Genomic DNA, 23,512 nt, shown 5'->3' on the forward strand with positions numbered 1-23,512 from the left:
TCCCATAAAAAGGACGGGGGTGCTAGTCGTACCTTTAAGGGGTTAAAAAGGCGGTTTTAGTAACTCTTAGGGTGTTCAGCCTCAAAAAGTCCACAGCGGAATCTTTTGCGGTGCCGACGTACCTTTTAGGGTGTTGAGCCGCAAAAAAATATGACAGATGTGTTGTTTAGAATTGGTACCTTACTCAGTGATGTCGGCAACAAAACAGAGAGAGAGGAAACCAACCACCACAGTCCCCAAAAAGGAAATACTCTTAATTCTACCTCATTTAGATCTAGGTTACAAAGAAAAATGATTACCAAACAGCTGAAGGCTCACATCAAGAAATTTTATGGTTGCATTTACTTTCGGGTTATTTTTCAAAGCAATCAACGCATCAAGTCTTTTATCCCTAACAGGAGAGGATCAACCGTTCTCAAATGTGGTCAAAAGTCAAAAGCTGTATATAAGGCTAGTTGTGGCCGGGAGACGGCAAGGATTAGGGTTAGGCTTAGGGTTGGGTAACTGTTTTGTCAAAACAACTTTCTCAGTTCATCCAAAGAAGAGCGCAACAGTTTGAACAGAGAAGGTGACGACCAAATGCGGGAGCAATGAACTTTAGCGTACGGATAAGGTTTACTCTGCATTTCCTGGGAAACCCGCTTGTAAGGGTAACCCTCCCTCCTTGTAAACAGGCCCTTAGGCTAAAATCTGGATTCTATGCAATCAACAGGTTTCCCTCGAACTACTGACGGGCAACGTGTTTCTCTGTTTCTCAGACCACCGAAATACATTACGGCATTCACGAAAGTTTGGAAACAATATACAAGAGAATGGAGCTAGAGTTTGTTTAATCTTACTCTTAACAATAACTTTACATATGTTTTTTTTATTCTATTTCAATGTCACTATTATTACGGTAAATATAACCTCGATCCCAGGCTCTCTCTCCTTTTTCTTTCTTACAAGGGAGGAAAGGGAGAGACACTGGAATCGAGGCTACCGTTAACGCCGTGAGTGGACCAACATTCACTTTTCACTGACGTCACAAGTCTTTCCTTTGAGATTGTTAGTACCCAAGAAGGATAGCCTGGCCACTCCAAGGCCGAGGGAAGAATTGAGACGATACAAAAAAGGAGCTTCCATCTTCCAAGCTATTTTGACACTGATGTTTGATTTGAACGTTGCTAACCCACAAGCAGAGCAAGCGTACGCAGAAATAAACGGGACTATTTCTTCCTGAACTGTTTAAACAGAGGATGCCTGTTCTTGGATTGTTTCGCACCGCTCTTGTACTCGAGGTACATCATGTCATCCGCTCCAGACATGGACGCCATGGAACCTTGTCGGCGAGACACGAGTGAATTCTGAAACCATCATGGAATGTTAATCAGTAAAACAAGCAAAGTAGTTCAGTTGAAAGTTTGCTTTTGTTGATGGTCTTATCGATAACGATAAAAAAGTAGCTTCTTCTAAAAATTATACCCAATTCAAGACTAGAGTACAAAACCGTACCCTATTTGAGACCAGATGGCCAAAATCGATACCCTATCTCTGACCAAAACGGCTAAAAACCATACCCTTAGGGCCGCACATAACTATATGGCCCATGTAAGGGAGTGCACCCCCGGGTTAAGCCCCATCTTGGTTGTGTTTCTCCTGAACTGTCCCTCTCAATACTGACACACTGACACAATATCAGGACTCTTTGTGGCCCGTTAGGAATGGTTGTTAAACTATATAAAGAAACTGGAAACCAGACCTTGTACGATCGGCGGTTCTTCGGGATGAGACGAACTCAAAGCCAGGAGCCTCTCAGCTTTTGTGACCGTTAATAACTAAATATCTGCACCCCTGTGACCTTTCTCTCACCCTCCTTTCTAACAATGGCCTAGTTACGACCATCCCCTCTACTATAATCCAGAGAATTAGTTACTAGTAATTGGCATAAAAAGACGTACATGTACCACTGACGTCCTCAACGGAACCTATACCTTCCCCTGTCGTACAGAAAATGTAACAGTGACCCTCCCCTCCCGCATCATATCTTCAAGGACGCACAAGTGACCCTCGTCTCCACGCCCAAACCAAAACATACCTGTGAACTACTTCGGCTCAGTTCAGTACCGACTCGCTCTTCATCAGCATCAGCGTCACTGGCAGCAAGCACCTGATGAGAAATGCACATTTGGTCTCACTCTTTAGGCACGTCACGAAATCGTTGTTCCCGTTCGAATCTAAGAGCAGATTGCGTGACGTTTACTCGGAGGAGGGATGTATGTGATCATAATCAATCGAAACTTGACCACAAATTTGGCAGGACGAGGTCAGAGAGGCAAAGATTATTTACCGGCGCTCGAGACTGTTTGGAAACAACCCAGGTTAAAACAAAACCTGGTTTTTAGTAGGGCAACCATTTAAAAGACCAGCTAAGGCAAAGGGAGTAGAAATCAGACACGCCATTTCGGTCTGCATATGAGAATTTCGAGAACCTGGCGGTGCACCCTTTACCACAACAATCAATTACAACTTTTCCCGCCCCAGCTTTCTCCCTCCCAGGTCTAGAAGCAGTTATAGTTACACAACGCGACAGAAGAACTCTGCACAAGTTTCCTGTCATGTAATGTTGAAAAAACATAAATTGCTCGGCAGTACCATACCCACCTGTTGGAGCAATTCTTGCTGCTTCCTCTTTTCTCCGAGTTCTAGATTCTCCTGTTCCGAGCAACAAATGTTATAAATTTTTGTTGTACGTTCAGTTTTGCAATCAACTATAATTGTAACTCAACGAGAGTAATTTTCAATTGAGTGTTGTCACACCAAAACCAATGTAATCACCCTATCCAGTCACAAAGGACACAGACAATTCAATGAACCAATCAACACCTGACGTAAATACACGTAGCTGACGCGAAGCGCGGGAAAACTTGTGTGAGCGAGTCACGATTGGTTTTGGTTTTAACTCTGACTGGAAAGAACAGGTGGCGTGAGTTTTAACGCCAATCGTGTAGCGTAGTAAATGCAAAACCAATTACTTTTTGCCCTAACAAGTCCAGTCTGCAGGGAGTCATATAGTTTCTACATAGTTTGCGTCCGTGGACGGCCCGCATAAAACATCAGGGCCACCTAGCTACCCACATGTCCAAATATTACAACAATCTTAAAATCTATCGAGATAAACATTATTTTTTATCAAGGGTATACAGAGAGCACGTGAAAATGACTTGTTTTTGACTGATCTTGAGGTTGAATTTCACAATTTCTCTTCAACTTGCAACTTACTGGAGATACGAAAGGTGTGTGTATCGTGATCAGGGGAACTAAGAAAAATGCGAGAATTTTGAGAAAGTTGCATTTGAACCCGTTACCTCTTCCATGCCTGCCAGTCTTGTTATAACCTTAAGCAAAAGGGAAAAAGAAAAATGGTTATATTTTAAACGAGTTCTAACCAGTCAGGAAATAAAATTTGATCGTGATCTTGAGACACGCGCAGTTTTCGTTACTGAAAAGCTGATTGGACAAGAACGATGTACCATTTTCTTCATGAATTAAAAGGGCACAATCTTCGTTGACTGAACCTTGGAAGTCCACATTGGTTTCAACTCCATACAGTGTCTTATACTGATACAATGTTGAATGTCCCATAACAACCACAAAAGTCCGAGTCAGGCTCGACTCGTAACGCTTATATGAATCAGTAATTAGTCAATTTATTGAAAACTGGATCATTGGATAACGCAGTTCGAGAGTTTCCATTGGCTTAGCTATCATGGTAAAATGAACCATTATACTATGCTCTACAAACATGGTGAGCGCACGCGTAGTTTTTTGGGCGTTTTCTTCAATTTTAGTTTTCTATATTTTGGGGCGTTTTTAAATAAAACAAATATTCCACTACCTAATGTTGGATATGAGATGACTACAGCCAACTCATAATCCACAGCTCGCTCGTGGAATAATTGTTAATTATTTAATTGGTAGCCCTTGGTTGGGCTAAGTTGCGGTTTTATAAAGCACTATCGCCCATATTGACAACATATTGCGGTCACACTACGTGAACAAACAGGAACAAAACCAAGCTTTATACCTTGAAGCTGTAACCTTGATTCACCAAAAAGCGCTGTCGTTTCGCCGAATAATACATTTCCTCAGTGTCCTGTGAAGTCCGAAATTAGTCGAATTAAAGAGATGATATCAGTTCTCGCTACATGTGTATAATGTGATGATTATATCGCGATTACAACTAGGGCATCAAGATCAAAATGCATGCAAGACTGGGTAGTTTGAACGTTTCCTAGCAGAGTGGTAGAAGTGGGGTGATACCGAGACCAGAGAGTGCGTGTGCCCTATGGTCTGATTTGCTCTTACCAAAGCGTAACGTTCCCAATGTTAGCTTTTAATCTAAGACGGAAATTTTGTTCATTTCAAACAAGGTATACCTCAAACTAAGTTATAAAAGCTAGCAAAGTCCCGCTAGTCAAACTCAGTACACGTAGGCGAGCATCATAATCCAATGAACTTCACTTCGTAATTTCCATTACCGATGAAGGGTGAAGCATTTGACTTTTGGATTGCGGGTGGGTGACTGTTTATAGGTTTGAAAAGGCTTGAATGTTGTTTAACCCTTTCATGCACCAGGAATTTTTCCTCTCAGGAGGTGTGTATGCATGTTATTTTTTCTTCCGCGTAACATGCTCTTTTTTTCGGCTCCTTGAACGTGCGTAAATTTTATTTTGTTTTCTTTTTTAGGGCAATTGTCGTGTGCATGAATTTTTTTTGGTAAGAGTATGCTTGCAGGACATGTTTTGACATTTTTCAAAACATCCACTACTCCCCTCACAAAGTCAAATGGCCTACCCCTTAGTAATAGTGTAAGCTAGAATTGCTCTCGGCTGTGCCTTAAGCAACTCGTACGTTTCTTAAGTGCTCTCCAAAACTTTCCGCGCACATCATAACGCGATGATGCAAGCTAAATAATGATCCAATGGTTCCAAATTATTTCAAATCGCACGGCACGGTATCATACTTATCTCTAGCACTGAAACGTAGGAAAGATCTCTAAAAAAGCTACTGAACTTAAAGCTAAGTGACGAGTTTATATAAAGTCTGTGTAGGATGTTGGGTGGCCTGTGGACTCACCGTGGAGACGAGAGTGTAAAAGAATGCGTTATATTCCTCAGCGGCCATGTCTAACCAAAAGGAAAATAAAATAGTGAAACGCAAAAACAGAATGGTTTTGTGATGCTTTCACGTACTTAAAATGCACTCTAAGAAAATGTGTATTACAAACAATATGCTAGCAGGAAGGGGCATAGTTGGCCAACATATTGAATATACGGATATGTACCACTGCAAGCACATAAAATCAAGAGTCATTTCTTCGCAAGGACCTATTCAGTGGGCATTTCACAGGGCTGTCAATAAGGGCCGCAACCCGTAGCACCTGTCACGGCTGAGCATGCCTAATGGGCCCTCGATGTTAGGGGTGAACTTGCCTGTAGTTGATACAATTCAGCCATGATTGAAGTAACAAGTTTGGTATAGGTGTGAAGATTAAGGTTACAGGTGAATCAAAACTTAATTAGTGACAGCCCTGTTTAATACCAGTTTTTATTATATGGCTGTGTCTGACAAGGACTGGGAACTACCGAATTCACGAATTTGATCGGCTGAAATCGATATTGACCGCGGTCTAGATTTTCCCATCTAGACCGGCATCTAGACCGGTTTCATTTTGCGTTGAAAAAGTAGCAAACTAAAATACAAAAATGTTCACCATTTTCTTATATTTCTTTTTCTTCTCAATCATTTATGGAAGTGCCAAAAAGCCTCATGACAAAAAAAAAGTAAAGAGGATGAGCAAATTTCGCCGGGCAGGTTTAAGTTAAGCTCATCGCCGTTCGCAAGCAAAATTTCAGCAAACCAGTTACATTACCTGCTCTGTTAATAAGAGGTAAGTAAAGAATTTTCGAGTATTTACTGACCAGGATTCTGTCTATTACACCTGGATGGGATGGGGGTCCATTACAGGTCAGCAGCAACCTTCAGTTTAGGACAAGACACAAATTGAAACCTACCTTTCTTCGCTCGGAGAATTCTACCAAGTCGTTGGGCTTCCTGCAAAAAAAAGTGACAGAATGAAATCTAAAGAAAAACGTGTCATGTAAACGACTCGTACAAACTAAGCCAAATTTACCCCATTCCCAGGTTAAAGTTTCGGTTGATTTAGTGAGAGCTTAGAACTATAACCCAGCCCTTTTGAGAATAATTCAGTCCGTTTTTAACATCAATCAGGGTAATTTATTTCGATCGAGAAAACGAGGAGCGTTTTCGGTAAATCTTCGCAGAGAATTCCCGATCCCTATTGACCAATCAGAAAATAGCGCGACCACTCCGAGTATATCAAAGGTTGTGACGTCACTGTTCTATAGCGAAAACCTAATTCTCGGAGAAAATCCGCCAGGAAAATCAGGAATACAAGTGATATAGCACACTAACCTGCCTTCTTGAGCCACCGTGCGAAGAAATCTTAAAAAGAGTAAGAACATATGCACTTAACAATGTGCTCGTGCGTAAAACAAAAATCCAGAAGCAAAACTTGTAGGATAGAGGTATTGCGTCCAAATGAATAATTCGTATTTTAGTGTGCGTGAAGTACATGTTTTTAACTTGACGTACCTGAATCAGAACATTAGCTTCTGGGAGATCAAAGGAATTATCTCCAACCTGTGAAAAGAAAAGAGCCATTGCAAATGACGTCGAAATTAGGCCATTTCCGAATTGCCTTAAGGAGCCTCTTTCTCAAAGTCAATCTTGGTGCCCATTCTTTCATATGAAAATGAGATTTCATTCTCATGCAAATGAAACTCGTTTTCATGTGAATGGTTGAGCACCAGGCCTCGCTTTGATAGGGAGGCTTAAGGCAACTCGGAAAATGAGCTATTGAATTGCTTTCTGCCAAATATCATAAAAGGATAACCGATTCTCCTGAGCACACACCTTCCTAAATCGTAAAATTATTCAGTTTGTCCATTTCATATGGGAGTTTAGTCCCTTGTTCATAGAATTAAAAGCAATTTTACCAAAGTTGACATAATTCAATTACAAGTCTAGACATTACCTATTCAAATGGCCGCTTCCAAGATTTTTGTTTATTTATTCAACAGTTCACTGTCGACACAATCAATTAGACTGCATGAGTGCTATTTTCTTGTGTACTTCTAGGATCGTGAGAAGCGAAAAGCGAAAGAAAGAGCAAAGTGAAAACAATTTACATGACTCAATTTACCATAGACTTCAGCCTCGTTCCCAGTCTCCTTTCTCCCCCACCCCAAGTGCGGGGAAAAGAAGAGTGACGCTGGGAGCGAGGGACTCAAGAGAGACTGGGACTACGCCAAGAGGGCCTGAAACCAAGTTAACAAGGCCGGGTGACCAAGCTACGATCAGGCGTTGAGCGTTTGTCAGTCCATGAGCAATAAAACGGTTGCCCACAGTCTTCAGAACTCTCAGTTGTAACTGTTTTTAAAATCAATATCCTTGCACGAATCTACTCACCAGTGAGAACAAGTAGTTTTGTCTTACCTTGGAGATAAATATCGTATTGACCAAAGGATTGTGCTGGAAGTTCTGCAAAATCTGCATTCGCTCACTTTGATGAGTTGGTCCGTAGATAAATGGTCTGAAAACAGCAACGTTAACTGAAATTATCTTCAAAAGAAATGCTGTTGTGTGCTGAACTTGGCTGAATGGCACGGAAAAAACATTTCATCAGTCTATGACATAGCACATAATCTGCTCCAACATTCACAAATCTTCCTCAGAGCTGCAGAGGACTCGAGGGAGGTAGACGTTATAACTAAATATTCGCCTCCTATACTTACCAGGGAGCGAAATGCCATGGGTTCGTCTCCTATTGTTAGATCTTGGAAATATTTTCCGGGTAACTCCCATTACCGACTGATGAATCTTTTTTTAAATTATATTGACACGAAATCCATATGAATGAGACTTAAAAAGAAACAGCCGAAGTTGGGCACAAAAAGCTACATAATTGATAAATCTTTGTAACTGTAGAAATCAAACTCACTTCTTTAGTTTCTCAGCGTATTTCTTGAGTGCAAACACATTGTCAGAGAAAACAATGACTTTATCATTGCGTCTAAAAAAAGAAATAGAACATACAACAATTAAAACAAAATTTATTTTTTACTTATTTTACATAGGAAAATAACTTCTTACACGACAAAGCTGCTTTCTTCAGTGGTTTGACCTTACCTTTCATGAAAACGAATCAAAAACTGCAGAAAAAGAGAGGAAAAAAGTTTAAGTGTAAAAGGACGATACAAAAGAAGACCACTAACTGAAATACGCAACAGTGACAAATGGTAACCAAGCTAGCGTTCATATGAACTTAGTTTTTGTTCGCTCTTTAGTGACTTCTCCACGCGCGGGTTTCATTTTCCCGGCAACGTAATCAAGAGAACAGTTTCTTCATTGCATAAATTGAATCAAACTGTATATTGACGTATAATAAAATGAAAGGTTTCCAGAAGAAACTTACAATGGCCAGCAAACGATGTGAAAATCCAACTGACTGGTAAGCTGATTGCAAACACAAGGCGTTTATATGATTCTCAAGTCTCAACCGCAAAATGCTAAATCTCTTTACCGACTGCCATACCTTTCTCAGTTCTGAGAACTTGGTGCTAGATAAAAACAATGTCACTTAGTTGAAGGTTTACTTTATTCTCATCACCTGTTTGCTGTACAATGTATGAATTATTTTAAGAGAAATCCGATGTCGACTTAGTTTGGAATAGACACTGTTACCACAGGAAAACAAACAGCAAATCACCACGTCATTCAAAGCAAGTTTTATCATACCTCGCATGATCGGAACTTGTTTGGGTTCATGACGTATAACAGCTAAAACGAATAAAGAAATAGAGTGATGAAATATTACCTTTTCTTTGAGTGTATATTAAAGGGTTTTGGTTTTAGAGCGGTTTTCTAATACCATGCAGTTGTCGAAAAATAAGCTTAAACAAATACTTTGATTTTCCTCGACATGAATGGTGGAAAAGAGAACATTGTCACTGTAATCAGCAGGTGGAACCACGGAATCAGTTCTATCAATGCCCATGGAAACACAATTTAGAAAAAAAAAACACCAATATGGTGAAATGCTGTAAATGATATACCTTTCTCTTTCGTGTTCTGATGTTGAGATATTCTCTGTAGAACTCAGGCGTCATTGGACACCACACCTAAAAGATGATAGAGTATTGTTTACTGCACTGCAAGGATAAAAATCGCTACGGTGTGTAAAAGAACCATTGAAATAAGTAAGATATCACACCTCGGCACACTGGACCCGTGCAATAAATCCATTGTTTTGTAGTTCCATCCAGTTGGCCTCGTATAGCTTAGGTCCAATAAGGAAATTTAAGTCCTGAAATAGCAAGGGAAGGAATTTGATATCGACGAAGCTGTAGCAAAATATTATTTTTATTTCCAAAAGATTACGATTTTCCAAGTTAAGGCAGGAATGCATTTCTGGAAACAAGCATCCTCTGTGCTTAGTCGATGAGACAACTAATCTTTCAGGAGAATTATCGTTGAGAGAGCACAACGACCTCTAAAGGAATCTGGAAAGTTTGCTGTTACCATGCCATTTTGCCGCTGTACTCCGAGGAATACTGCAGTCTCCTTTTCGGACCGTAAATTGTGCTTGATCTTCTGAATGAAAGCACAATCTCAACCTCCACGCGGCTCACTATACCGCGAGGGGTTTGGATTGAGATCGGGAAAAAGTGCTACCGAGTACGAACCTGGATCTTGTCATCTTCTCGGACAAGAGTTGCTGTGAGTCCCAGCTTACAGTGCGCTTGAACGACTATTGAGGACAGAAGAAGACAAGATATGTTTGACTACTTTTTAACATCAAAAAGCATAAGAACATAGCATAAATCTAAGACTTCTTTAGTTTGAAATACCGCATTTGTATATTTGTAACATAAAGGAACTTAGAGAAGCGCAACAACAATTAACGAAACTCAAAGCATATTCAACAGGTCTAAACTAACGTCCTCACCTGTTAAAACTCTTCTGAACTGCTTGGCTGGAATAGTGTGAACTTCTAAACAAACGCAAAAAGAAAGATATTTTGGGTTAAAGAGCTCTTTAACCCAGACAGATAATCCAAGGCGAAAACGCCCACTGAGAAAGTTGACTTAGAGTATACACAAGAGCTACGAGCAAAGCCATCCCCAAGACAGGGGAATCTCCACATAGGAAGCATTTGTTGTTGCAATTGGAAGAGAGATCGTGTTTTACCAGATTTCCAAACACCAAAAGGTGAGTTGAAAATACAACATGTAGCGGAGTATTTTTTACGAACTTTTAATTTTAAATTTTAAAATTCGAGGTGTCTGGAAATTTGGTAAAACACGGTCTCGAGTGTTTGATATATCCTCTTAACCGAGGTTAAAATTAAGGAGAAAAAAGGGGAAAAAAATCGTAAAATTTATGCTAATTAAGATCAGATATCTAAACACCGTCACGGCTCTCTATGATTTCCTTTGAGTATAGTTGATGAATTTGACAAAGTGTTTTTAGAATTTTGTTTTGTTTTTTTTCTAGCTGTTCTTGATTAAATCTTACCATCTAGAATCATTAAGCCCCATTCCTGTGTCTGCATAAAATTCATAACCTAGATAGGAAAAGGAAACACTTCTTTCAGATGTGCTGCCAAAAAACACTAATAAGGCAAAGCATTGCACGCTGTTTTACTGTGTTCACTTACCTCTCCAGCCTCCCAGGATCTTTTCCCAGTGAACGACACCATAGAATACGTTGAAATAGCAATATTACAATCTGTAGAGAAAGAGTGATAAAGTGAAACTGAAAACAAACAAGCCTACACGAATGACAGGAAGTCACATGAGCTTGCGCCTGATTGGCAGGCGAAAAGAACATCTTTGTTACGATTGGCTAAATCATGTTGCAGGCGCTTTACGAGTCAACTCTAGTACTTATACCTAAGAACATGCAGGGCCACGTAGTTTTCTTTCCAAATTTTATTTTCTGTAAATAAATATACTCACTGACAGGTTTATCTTTGGCGTCTGAGGTAAAGCGACAGATCGTGCGATCATCGATGGTGGACCACATCTTAAACTGAGGTTAAAAGCACAATTTAGGACAATGAGCAACTGAAAAATGCATCGTCAGTTCCTCAGCAATTTTATTTTTTATACTGCGTCAATTGGCAAGATCAGCACTGGTGTTTACTGACAGACGCGGCCAAGAACCGCAAGTGATATAATGCTGACTGGCGTTACATAGGCAGACGAATAATGCGTTTTAGGTGTGATATTCGTCTTGGTTAATACGGATAATAAGACACGTTTAATATAAGTCGAACTTAACAATTTTATGCGTCCAGAGGAGACATAAAGGCAAAGTCTGCATACAAGACAAGTGGCCCATCAGGCCGGAGCTTATCCCGGTTTCTGTAACATGAAGCGACTAGGAATATTTCTACTCCACCCTGGATGGGATGCTAGTCCATCGCAGGGTTACCCCCAGCATTAAGTTCGCCGGTACCCATTTATACACCTGGCTGGAGAGAGGCACTGTGAGAGTAAAGTGTCTTTCTTCAAGAACACTCGAACCTCGAATGTCTAAATGGATTTATAAATCACGAATTGACTTTAGTAACACAACAACATCAGCATAATTATAACACCAGACATAAAGTCAATCTTAGACTCCCCTACGTTAGAACGAATTGGGGAAAACAAAGAACTGCCTATCACGCTGTTAATGATTTTAATTCTCTCAGCCAGATAATACAAGACTCTGCTAATGTAGATATTTTTAAGAGACAGGTTTTTAATTTTTTAACTTAAGTGTTTTATAAATTTCATATTTTTAGTTCTATTAATTAGTATTAATCTTTGAGGTCCTTTTCGAAAACCACATGTACGTGAAAAAGTTTCCTCAATAAAGATTATTATTATTATTAACCCGAAACGCTCGATCTGGAGACGAGCGCACTAACCATGAGGTGAGGCCACCGCGCCTTCCAGAGGCATAAAACAGACACAATATATGTCTCAGATGTGTCACGCGTTTAGGTAAATGCGAGACGCACAAAACAGACTAATCTGAACTGTAAATCCATTCGACTGGAATTGAAATTTGTTATCAAACAATCAAGTCTCTCACAATACTTCAGTTTATTTCTGTCAACACAAGAGTTATCGTGTCAGACCTAGACGCAACCTCGTTCCCAGGGTCTCTGGGAACGAGGTTGACATTGACGCACTCAATGGTTGACGCATCATTCGTCTTCCTGAGTAAATGCGGCCTTTATGATTAGTTGACAGCTGCAGACGTTTCACTTGTCCTGCCCAATAGTTATGCTGATCTATAAAGCAACGTTTTCAATTTTATTTCAGACTTATTAATTTTACTTTTTTTAAGCCGAAAGGATGACGTCTAGCCTCTAACGCAGACAAAAACAAAACAAACCAAAAAAAGAATGTCCGCGTACGAGGCTAAAAAGAGTCAGATTAATCTAGCCCTTCTCATTTCTCACTTCCTCTAAGTGGATAATTAAATAACAAGGAATACCTGTGTTCTCCACTGTTCAACTGCGACACCTAACAAGAAACCAAAGTTGACATTCTTACATATGTATTAAAAATAATAATTGAACAATCAATAGAGCGCCCACAACGCTAAAGTTTGGTTTAGGCAGTTTGAAAAAAAATACATAGGGGTGTAACGCTTCTGGGTATGGCCGGTTTTCAGTGTCATGCCATCGAAAATAATCATGAGTCAGCTCATTCATGCGTACTATCTCTATTGCACGGGATGCGTAGGTTGCACTTCTTTCGCAAAAAGAATGGGCGGGTACTGGAATCTCAGCGATAATTTTTAGCGATTTCTCAGCTCTTATATGTAGTTAAAATTCCAGCCCATTTCTCAGCAATCAGTGAATTATGCCGATCTCAGATCTCAGTTCCAGCTGTCAGTCAAAAAAACGCGTCATTTCTAAGCTAGCAATTAAAATTCTGACCTACTCTAATTTACCTGAAGTACACAGAACAAGGCATCGCTTCCTTACTGTACAAGCTGCTGTCACACCCACAAGGGTCTTACCGGCTCCTGTTTGTGAAGAAACAATAGGAACATTATGCTCTTCAACCTCTCAGACTATGCTGTATACCCGGGGGGGGGGGGGGGGCACTGCCATACATGGGCTATATAGGTATGTGCCGCTGTGAAGGGTATGGTTTTCAAGCAGTTTACTCTAGGATAGGGTATATAAATCAGAGCGTTTGGGTCTAGAATAGGGTATAATTTTTCACAAAACTGACTGGTTGGTTGAAGATTTTATCTAGAGTAAGGAAACCAGGAATTGCCACTCAAAAATATAAAAAAATCAAATCGGCAAGTTTAAATTTATGCAAATCAGCCTCAACAGTGTCGATAGATGGGGGGATTTGAGGAGTTTACTCTAGTATAGGTTAGCAAACTTCAGCTGAACTAGCTTTGGTATGGGCTAAGGGTTCCAGGGTCCCAGCGGCACATCCCCACCCAGAAATTCCCAAAGTACCCTCCCCCCCGGGGGCTGTATAATTTGTAGTACCTCACAACTTCATTTCTCTCGTCATAAATGAACACACTTTTTTTTACAGTTGTTACAGTCGGAGTGATGTCGTAAATTTTTTAGCGACCTCACTTATGTAGACGTAGATGTAGATGTATTACTTTAAGACTTACCACATGGTAATACAATAACACCGGATCTGGCTCTGCCGTTACCAAACATTTTCCGAAGGCTCTTTTCCTAATAAATGATAAAAAATTTCTTTTAAAATATCATTCTTTCTCCATCTCTGCCATCTGCGGTTTTAGACCAAGCTCGCATACAAATGTTCCTGAACTGATGATTTAAGAAATTCCCTTTTAGGCAAAAACACTGAACGAAATACAATAACACAAATCCTAATTACTATCAGGGAAAAAGCATTATTTCATTCATTTCAATAATGGTGATCTGTGTATATGTCGATTAACTGCTGATCTTATTTTTCAAGCTATGGAGAAACAAAATTAAAATAATGTGTGAAGATATTCTGATGTACCTGGTACGGCCTTAGAACTGTAGTTGGCTTCAAGTCCATGCTAAATGGAGAAGCGGATAGATTAGCGTTTCATTGCAAATTGAAGAAACATTTACTAATTTTGAGACTACTTTTAATTAGTTAGCGCTTTGTAAAGTTGTGCAAATATTGCTAAATACAAACTCCCTGAGTTTAAGATAGCATCGTGTTTTCTTCATTTTAAGTTTATTAACAACTTAAGGTTACTAATCTGGTGATATGTGTTTTAACATGTAATCAGTTGTTTTCCCCATTTAGGGCAAAACTCACAACACTGAGTTCGAACACTGACAAAGGTAGGTAGGTAGGTAGGTAGGTAGGTAGGTAAGACTTTATTTTACGAGGGCAACATTTGACAGTATTAAAACTGATAACCTAATGGCCCTCATTGTGTTACCTCAAAAAAATGTTATTTGAGGGTTACTACTGACAATAATTGTTCTTCACCATTTAATTAACAACATTTTTTTATTGCTGACACCATGTTTAATGTATTGAAGTAATAAATGTGTCCACTTCACTATTGGATAATGCTCGAACAAAAATCTAATCCCGAAACATTCCATATTTAACAGAAGGTTTGGACAGTAAACTCACTTCAGATCTGGATTCACTGTATCATTTTTAAAATCATATTCTGCCAATAAAGGATAGTCCAGTTCAATACATCTGTGAGAAAAGAAGTAAGTTTAGTAATAGGCAATTTGCACAATGGTGTCATTTGACAACAACTACCAGAATCCTTAACTTTTTCTGTTTCTTAAGTTAATTAGCTAAGAGTAATTGTTATTTAAACCCCACAGGGGCTTTAAAATTTAAATAATAAAGGAAAAGGAACAAACTGAATTCTGGTAGTAGTTGTCAAATGACAATATTAGAAAAATTCCTGAACAATAAGTTATAAGAAAACTTCAGTCAACAAAATTTGTACTTTGGAAAAGTTTAATGAGATCCAAGAATGTTTAATATGCTATGTGAAGATCAAGCAAAATAATACACCCCAATTATTATTTTCTAATTCCTTCAAATAAATAAATTGAGAAAATTTTCCAAGAAAATGCTATGCTTTGAAAACAGTTTCTACAGGCTTCAGAAAGCATAACAAATCTGATAATGAAGAATCTTTGGTGGGGGGGGGGGGGCAGGGGTGGCCTTGTTTGGGGTGAGTGGGTACACAGGGTGTCCACAAGAGGTTGGAACCATTACTGAGTGTCTTGTACTCATAATGCTGCAGTCACAATGTTCATTTCAGTAGTCTCAAAACTAAGTAACTTACTTTCTCTGTAGAGTTTCAATGTGCTCCTGATCCACTTCAAAAGAATATGTTTGACTCTGAAAATGTAAAGTAGAAGTGTGCAAAATTTCAGCAGGGAAAACTGTCAAAATTTGAATAATAGTATGCCAGGTGGCTTGGCAATAATATTTGTCATTGTCCTAACATTTATTTAATTTAATGCTTTTCCACAAACAAAACACCTTCTGCATGGATCTAACTAAAGAGAACTCACTGTTGCTCCGTGTGAAAGAAACTAGACTCTCCAGTGAAAGTGTAGAGAGTGTTGGGTGGGTTTGGAGAGCAAGCTGATTTTCCATACCACCGACTGGTAATTGAGCCTACAGGATATACAACAGCTAGCTGGCTTATATCAGCTTGTCAAATGTACATGTAAGTTGTAGCTTGCCTGCATGCAATGATTCGACCAACATAAAAACCATCAATTCAATTACTGGGCATTTTTGTCGGTCTGTGACGTGCAATCATCTGTATGCAAACTCAAGTTGGAACAGCCCATCAAACACACTGTCTCACAATTATTCCCAGTAGACTACTGGCAAAAGTTCAGTCTACTACAGCTGGGGATTAAATTTAATCTTCATGAATGGCTATTTTTCACAGACCTCTTCCTCATCTTCATCTTGATCTATCTTCTCGATATAATCAGAAATGTCTGTAGGAATGGCTGTCCCTTCAGACGGCTGATCCTATGAAATGTAATACGGACTTAAAACATAAATATGTTAACATCATCCATGAGCAATCCATTAACCAATTAGACAAGTTTTCAATTGACTATCGAAAGTACTCAGGCAATTACTATGGTTTTGGTTTACGTCACTCAATTGAACACCACTCTTATTGGTAGCTTATTGCTGTTATTTTAAATTAGTAGGTGTTGTCTATGAAAAGCCCAATTGGGGAAAGTCGATAAAAGATGTATGTAATATATAATTGATGATTTTTCCTTGATTCATACAAAACATTTTAAATGCAAAATTTATTGGTTTTTTTTTTTCTTCTGATTTTCATGCCTGTGTACAATTTTAAACAACTGAACTACAGCCAAACCTCCGGTCACGACCACCTCCCATAAGCCACCACCTCTCCTCAGCAACCAGTTTTCCAGAATATCAAAAGTTTCCAAGTCAGATCACTATATTTGAAACCTCTTGTAAGGGACTACCTCTTGTAAGTGACTGTGACCACTTTTAGAGCTAAAAGTTTGAAATTTTCTTTTGTTTTTAACCTCCCATAAGCGACCACTTCACAGATAATAGAGCGGAAATTGGATAATAAGGTATTGTAATGTTATCGTATTCCTGGGTAGTATAAGAGACGGAAGTATTTCAATGGGAAACCAGATTTTTTTTACATAAAATGTTTAAAAGATGGGGTAAGTCTCTGGTGTCACAATATGCTAATGAGGCAAAAGTTTGATCCACTATGGTCTAAGCTGTTGTAAGCAACCACCTCCTGTAAGCGACCACCTAGGCTTGACATTTTGGGTGGTTGCTTACGGGAGGTTCGACTGTAGAATTTTTTAACTCCATACTTTGTTCCTGCCACAAAAACTGATTTATTACAGCAAATTTTTAACAACAACAACAGCAACAATGATTGAATAACAATTTAGAAAGAAAAATACTCAATGATAAAAGAAAATCATACCAAATGGCTATACATGTACAGGTGTAGCTGTAAAATGTGAAACAGAAGGATTTACAACTCTCTCATCTGGTTTCAAAAGTTGAATTCTTTTTATAAGTTTGTCATTCAGAATTACCTGCTCTGTTGTTTGAGAAGTCTCTCCATTAGATTCCTGTGGTTTGTTTAGCTGTTTACAGTTGCAAAAAAAAGAGAAAAAAAGACTGATTGTCAAACGAAAAAAACCCTCATTACAAGACAACACTACTAACCTGTAAGTATAAGTGACCAAAACAAAATCAATTGACTGGTCAAAATTCTATACACTCAAAAACATTCAAACAGTAGTGCAGATGGTGTGGGGGTCTAATGGCCCAGGGGAGCGGGGTACTCCCAGAAAAATTGGGTTGGGGTGTGCAGCCCGCTTCCCAAAACCCTTACCCTATTTATGAACAAATTCTGTGATTTTCCCTACCCTATTTATGACCTGACCAAAAATTTGATATGGTCCTATTTACGGCCATTGCCGCTGGCACAGTTGCTCTAAACATAATTTATGCACGGGCTCTTGTTGATGGTCTCATTGATAATGATGAAAAAGTAGCTTCATCTACATTTAATTCAACGCCAGAGTGCAAAAACCACACCACATTTCTGACCAAAATGGCCAAAATTGATACCCTATTTATGACCAGAACGGCTGAAAAACCATACCCTTTGGCGCCGCACATACCTATATAGCCCATATAAGGGAGTACCCCATCCCCGGGTCTAATGATTAGTGCACTGCACTCTAGATCCAGTGGTCTGGGTTTAATTTTAACCCTGTTGGAGGTTGTACATTTTGTTCCTGGGCAATACACGTCACTCTGACTTACAGTGCCTCTCTCCACCCAGGTGTATACGTGGTAATACCTGTCCAGCAAATTTAGTGAGTCATTTCACATGCTACACAAACAGAAGATAAGAACCATATTGATGGGCCACTATGTGCAAATGCAGACAATCTACATGTATACAGCAACAAACTGTTTATTGTGTTGCCATTGTAGGATTGCTTACTCATCACAATGGGCATACAAAATCACGCAATACACTGTACATGTATCCATTTCTCATTTCCCACCTTCAGTGAAGACTTTCCACCCACAGTAGATTTAACAAGCTGATCCTCTCCTAAACCAAGCTCAATGTCCTCATCTGTGCGCTTTCGACATTCTTGAATCTCTGGGTCTCTGAGAAGATGCTGAAGCACTTCCTATTCAATTTTTTAAAAAATATACATGTATTAATATTTTCTAATTTATACATCAAATGTAATGTCTTTTTCTGGTCTCAAGCAGTTTAACTTCAAGTCTGTCTCTCAAATCTTACGGGAAGTCTTAAGGTCATCTCCAAAATCTTTAGAAGAGCTATGTCACAGTTCACACATCTTGAAAAGTCTAACCTAAATTTTTCAAGTTCATTGTTTATAATCTGTGTCAATCTTTGCCATCCTTAACCAGCCATCTGTGTTCCTATATGGTTTATTATAATTATCTCTTTGGTGTTTTGCTACTCTTACTAGCAAATTACTATTTTTCAGGTTTCCTTCAATTTAAAGGTAAATCTTTTCACGGCCTTAACAACCGTGACTGAACTCCTGAACAAATTATCTTTACATGTACAAGTCCTTGAGTAACCTAATGTCTCAGAATTATATTATTTGTTTCAAAAAATTATGTTTGAGGTAGAAAAATTAAAGATTTTGAGTATTTTCTTTTTGGCTTTAAGGATAAATTCACTCACTGGATGACTGCTTTCCACAAAGTATCTGTTGTGTTTTAAGACAAGCTTCACTTTTCCATAGCTTAGAGTACAGATCTGAAAGACAGAATCACAATGGGAGATTTAAACACACACCAAAACAACACCCAAGCATTCAAAAAAGTTTATGCTAGTTTGACATACAGGGTAAAGGACCGTAAATTGCTGAGTTCAACTGATTCCCTTTTCCTTTGGATAGCAATTAAAAATTAAGCTTATGAACTCACATACAGTGTACACAGTACTAGGACTGTAAACAGTTTTTGTAAGGTAGAGTTTTGCCCTGAAAGCATTGGATCATCTCATTCTGGCTACCATGGAGCTGCCATCTTAAATAAAGTGGTGAGCAAAATCAAGGAAAAGGATTAAACTACTACGACTAAGTACAAATGTAGCAGATGGGAAGGCATATAATTTAAAATGGACTCAGATATTGTATTTAAAATTTAATTTTACAGTCATCCAGGGAGTCATGCATACCTTAATAAACTGAATTATGCCATCAGGGATAGTAGTCTTGCTCAAACGTCTTAGATATTCAATGATATCACTTGTCTGAAAGAGACGACATTGCAGCGGGCATTAGGTATGGCTAATGACAAATTTAAGATGGAGGAGGGGGCAGGAAGTACGAATTTAAAAATTACACTGTATTGGCAGAAGAAAAACCATCAACAGACATGGATTCATACCGCTTTCCACCGTCTTACAGAAATCAGTCAGATTTTAAAGGGACTTCAGGGAGATAAAATCCAAAAGATTGAAATCCTTGGGGAGCAAAGCCCTGGAGCCCATTTCTCGAAGGTCCCAAATGTTTTTGCGCCCGAAAAGCTGTAGCAAAATCTCAAAGCTAATGATTACAGAGCTGTTTTATTCACATATTCTTAATATGAACAGAGGTTCTCTTCATACAAGAAGTTTTAGGCGTATACACTTCTCAGTTTCTAGATACAGATGAACTAAAAATGGCTTTACAGACCCGAAAAGTTTCCGGGGCTTTCAAGAAACGACCCTTGGACTCCTCTAGAGGCTTGCACCTTTAGACTCATTGTTTTGAAAATTGGTCAGCATTTATCTGATATCTGTGCCTGATTATACAATCAATATTGTTACAAAGCATGAAGGACCCTGAAAAATTTTGTGACTCATTGCTGTCGGTGTTTATAATAAATTATTATTTCACACAAGGCTTGGGATTGATTTTTATAAACCTGAATGTTTTATGATACACATTTATATATTACATAAAACAATAAAATACCAATACTTGAGATAACAGTAAACTGTATTTTAATGTGATTGGGCACGGTTGCTAAAAGTATATTGTAGCTGGCTGCTGGCTAAAATCACCATCTATCTCATGACCTAAGCAGACTAACTCAGGTGGGTTGTTCTAACATCTGAAAAAGATGGCTTGACTCAACTGCCTAATAAAACTACCTCCCTATGACAACCCTGATAGAGCCTTATGGGCCCTATGGCACAGGATAGATTAGTTAAGTTGGTTGCTGAAGTAGTGCTGTTCTTAAAAATGTCATACACAAAAACCAGCGAGCTTTCAATTTTTAGCTCAGCAGAGTGTGCACAAAACCAAACTGCATATTAATAATTTAATATTATTCTATTATGACATTTATAATATAAATATAACTGCTGATCATAAATTCTGACCTGTAGGCCAACAGAGACGGCAGCATAGAGAGAATATGCTGTCAATCTGCAGATAAAAAAATCCCACAAAAATTAGCACCTTCTGTCTAACAGGAAAAAACTGATGCCAATAGTTGTTAGCGAAGCTTGATCAGATGGAACATCAGATGTGCCCTCGTCAACTATATATCATACAGTAGTGATTGAAATTTTGAGCTCATATATTATACCTGTCTAATAGGGTTACCTTAAAAAATTCTATAATTCATTTTGTCCTGACCAGTTCCATAGTATCTTTTAAAAAGCAATCTACATAATTAATTTTTTCAAATTGGCAAATCTTCAGGAATGTTTACAAAACACTAGTTTGCAAAGTAACTCAGCAAACACCCCTCACCTGTATTCGTGTATATGCTCTGGTCTGCAAACAGGCTATTGAGAAATTAAGAGCATAAATTCTTGATCATTCTTAATCAATAAATAATTAATTATTATTTTCAACAATTTACTATTAATTAATAATATAAAAGTTGTGTACACCTAATGCTATATAGTGCATATAGATATGTTCAGAATTTAATTAAAATTAGATTTTATATAATATTATAACAACTCAGATTACAGCCTAACTCTGTATATAATCTAGGAGTATAATCTAAAATAATCATGATATAACTAAATGGCTGAAACTGACTTTTCATTGTGTAGCTGAATGACCTATAGTACCTCCGAAATAGCAATAAGAAAGTCATGTGCATGTTTGTAGACAGGAGAAAATGATTCCAGGAAAATGTGACCATCAGGAGCCTGAGGAAAAAAAGGAATTTATAGAGATGTTTGATTTGGACTAAAATTCAATGACACTATAAAGAAATATTTCAATTATATATTAAGTAGTTTTAAAGTCTAACTAAATTTCCTTGTTTACCCAAATTAAGATGAACTAGAACAGCAGAAGACCAGCTGTGCTTATAAGCAGGTGTAATTAATCTTCTTACCACCCAGAGAGGTCTGGAGGAATGATCTGCTTTGAGCTCTGTTATCTTGCGATAATCTTTGGCACCAAACTCATCCTGTTAGAAATTTTAAAACTAATATTTAATCTAATTCATTAATATGAATAAATGATGAACTAATTGAAACTGATCTACATGTAATCTTGGGCAGTTGTGAGTTACTTTTCCAGTGTGTCAAAGTACATGACCTTGCTGGTGCAGCACCTAACACAGACTCATAACAACTCTATATAATATACAGTAAGGCCAATTTTTTTAAAAAATGCTAAGTACTCATAAGAGAATACCTGCTATAGCTCTGGCAGGTACCAGGTCTCATATTTGAAAGTACTGCTTCTAGTTAGTTGCTTTATCCTATAGAAACTACAATTACACACTTGCAGTGTGGTTCTTTCAGTATGGGTTTACCGTAGACCTGACTTGTCAGATTCAATTTTTATGAATGGTCAAGTCATATAATGTCTGTATTCACAAATGACAGCCTTGCCCACATTAACATTAAATACAGATTGAAATATTTAATAACATACTTCGTTTGTCTCATCACTCACTGCGGCAGATGAAGATTTGGGTGCAATCTCAACTAAAAACCAATGAATTTAATTAAACTGAAGTCCTGTAAGTCAACATGTTTCAAAATATTCAAGATTAGCAGATAAATGTACTGTATTTAAAAATAATAGACATTGCCCATAAGCTTTGTGAATCCACCCATCTAGAAGTGTAAATTTATAATGCAAATAAAATTATCATTCAGGCAACCTAATGATAGGCTTTTGCTGTATTTCATTCTCAATAGCATTGTTACTACATGTACATGTATTTATCATACCACCTTATGAATTCACTAATATATGTAATTTATAGAGTATATTAAATTGCAAGCAGCAGGGTCAGCCTGGTAGCTGTTGGCTAGTCCAGAAAATAAAAGGAATCCATTCCTGGACACAAGTGTGTCAACAATGCGCTCAGTGCATGCAATTCACAATGATCAACAATACATTTTCACAACTTTCTAACATAACCATTAGCTGTCCCTGTCAACAGATTCATAAAGCAGATAAGTAGATATTTCATTCTTACTACATACCATCCTCGACAGATTCATCATCAAAATCTTCCTCTTCATCCACCTGATAAGACAAAATTGAGGTTTATTTAACCTGTTAAGGAATATGCAAGGCGACTAATTGAGACTGCTTAACATCATGTACCTTACTCCTCTTGGCTTTCCTTGATGATTTTGAAGCTGTAAGAGAAAGTACACACTGTTGACAGGAATTTTCTTTTTCTTTTTAATTAATCCATTTATTAGTAAATTTAAGCTTATAACATTTGTAATGAACGAACTTCACCAGGTTTATATTACAAACCAAAATTCGGTAAAGTCGTGTTACTATTTCTCACCGACCTTTAACTTCCTTTTTAGACCTTGGAAAATTTTTTTTTAAGTCAAGAAAAACTTGTTTGATTCAAATCGCGTCAAAATAAACTCTACAATTACTGATATCATGGTATATCAGTGGAACCCACAGTCCACGGCTCACAGACTGTAGCGCACTTACAATCTCCATTCGTCTTCAGCTTACGCTTTTGGCTTTTCATCACGATCCTTCAGCGACTTAAGTTACCACAAATAATATGCCATGCCATGCACCACTTAAACTGGACTCGTTTTCCAATATATTCAGTTCTTTTACTCAAGCCATGTTCCTGAAAAATCAACTGACCAGAGTGGTTTTTTTTTTCAACCAGGCGTTCCTTGCTAATTATGCAAGAGATTGGAACCGAACCTGGGATCCTGAGACCGAACAAAAAAAAAAATTATCCCTTGTCTACCCCAGCCGGTATACTTAGGAAATTAAAAGGATTATGTTTTACTGGAACATCTTTCGTAAGCTGTAAAATCGTGAATGCCGGCAAGCTCCAGAAAATAACAGTTACTATGAATTCTTTTCGAA

General features: G+C 38.2%; 1 protein-coding gene across 1 annotated transcript; it reads right to left on the reverse strand.

The window, feature by feature from the left end:
• Positions 1–246: 246 nt before the first annotated feature.
• Positions 247–23,303, reverse strand: LOC145486430 (general transcription and DNA repair factor IIH helicase/translocase subunit XPB-like). The gene is made up of 39 exons (XM_081465093.1): positions 23,117–23,303; positions 22,766–22,800; positions 22,642–22,684; positions 22,082–22,134; positions 21,534–21,608; positions 21,262–21,342; positions 20,933–20,967; positions 20,557–20,602; positions 19,366–19,440; positions 18,868–18,942; positions 18,206–18,337; positions 17,219–17,269; positions 16,056–16,139; positions 15,433–15,488; positions 14,754–14,825; positions 14,139–14,178; positions 13,774–13,840; positions 13,081–13,155; positions 12,619–12,647; positions 11,085–11,157; positions 10,784–10,854; positions 10,642–10,690; positions 10,073–10,117; positions 9,810–9,874; positions 9,338–9,430; positions 9,180–9,245; positions 8,863–8,904; positions 8,254–8,276; positions 8,066–8,137; positions 7,561–7,657; positions 6,658–6,705; positions 6,478–6,507; positions 6,057–6,096; positions 5,119–5,168; positions 4,067–4,135; positions 3,348–3,377; positions 2,644–2,694; positions 2,078–2,149; positions 247–1,346 (listed from the first exon to the last, which is right to left on the reverse strand). Exons 1-39 carry the CDS (start codon positions 23,154–23,156, stop codon positions 1,209–1,211), a joined length of 2,388 nt encoding a protein of 795 aa, XP_081321219.1. The 5' UTR covers positions 23,157–23,303; the 3' UTR covers positions 247–1,208.
• Positions 23,304–23,512: the final 209 nt, after the last annotated feature.

The sequence above is a fragment of the Orbicella franksi genome, chromosome 5 (genome assembly GCF_964199315.1).
Source record: "Orbicella franksi chromosome 5, jaOrbFran1.1, whole genome shotgun sequence".
Lineage (NCBI taxonomy): Eukaryota > Metazoa > Cnidaria > Anthozoa > Scleractinia > Merulinidae > Orbicella > Orbicella franksi.

Excerpts from the sequence above, each read along its gene's own strand:
- LOC145486430 (XM_081465093.1), bottom strand. The coding sequence starts at position 23,156 with ATGAAAAGCCAAAAGCGTAAGCTGAAGACGAATGGAGATT. Across the intron at positions 8,905-9,179 it reads TCAGAACACGAAAGAGAAAG|CTGTTATACGTCATGAACCC; the intron begins GTATATCATTTA and ends TATTCGTTTTAG. Across the intron at positions 6,508-6,657 it reads AAGCTAATGTTCTGATTCAG|ATTTCTTCGCACGGTGGCTC; the intron begins GTACGTCAAGTT and ends ACTCTTTTTAAG.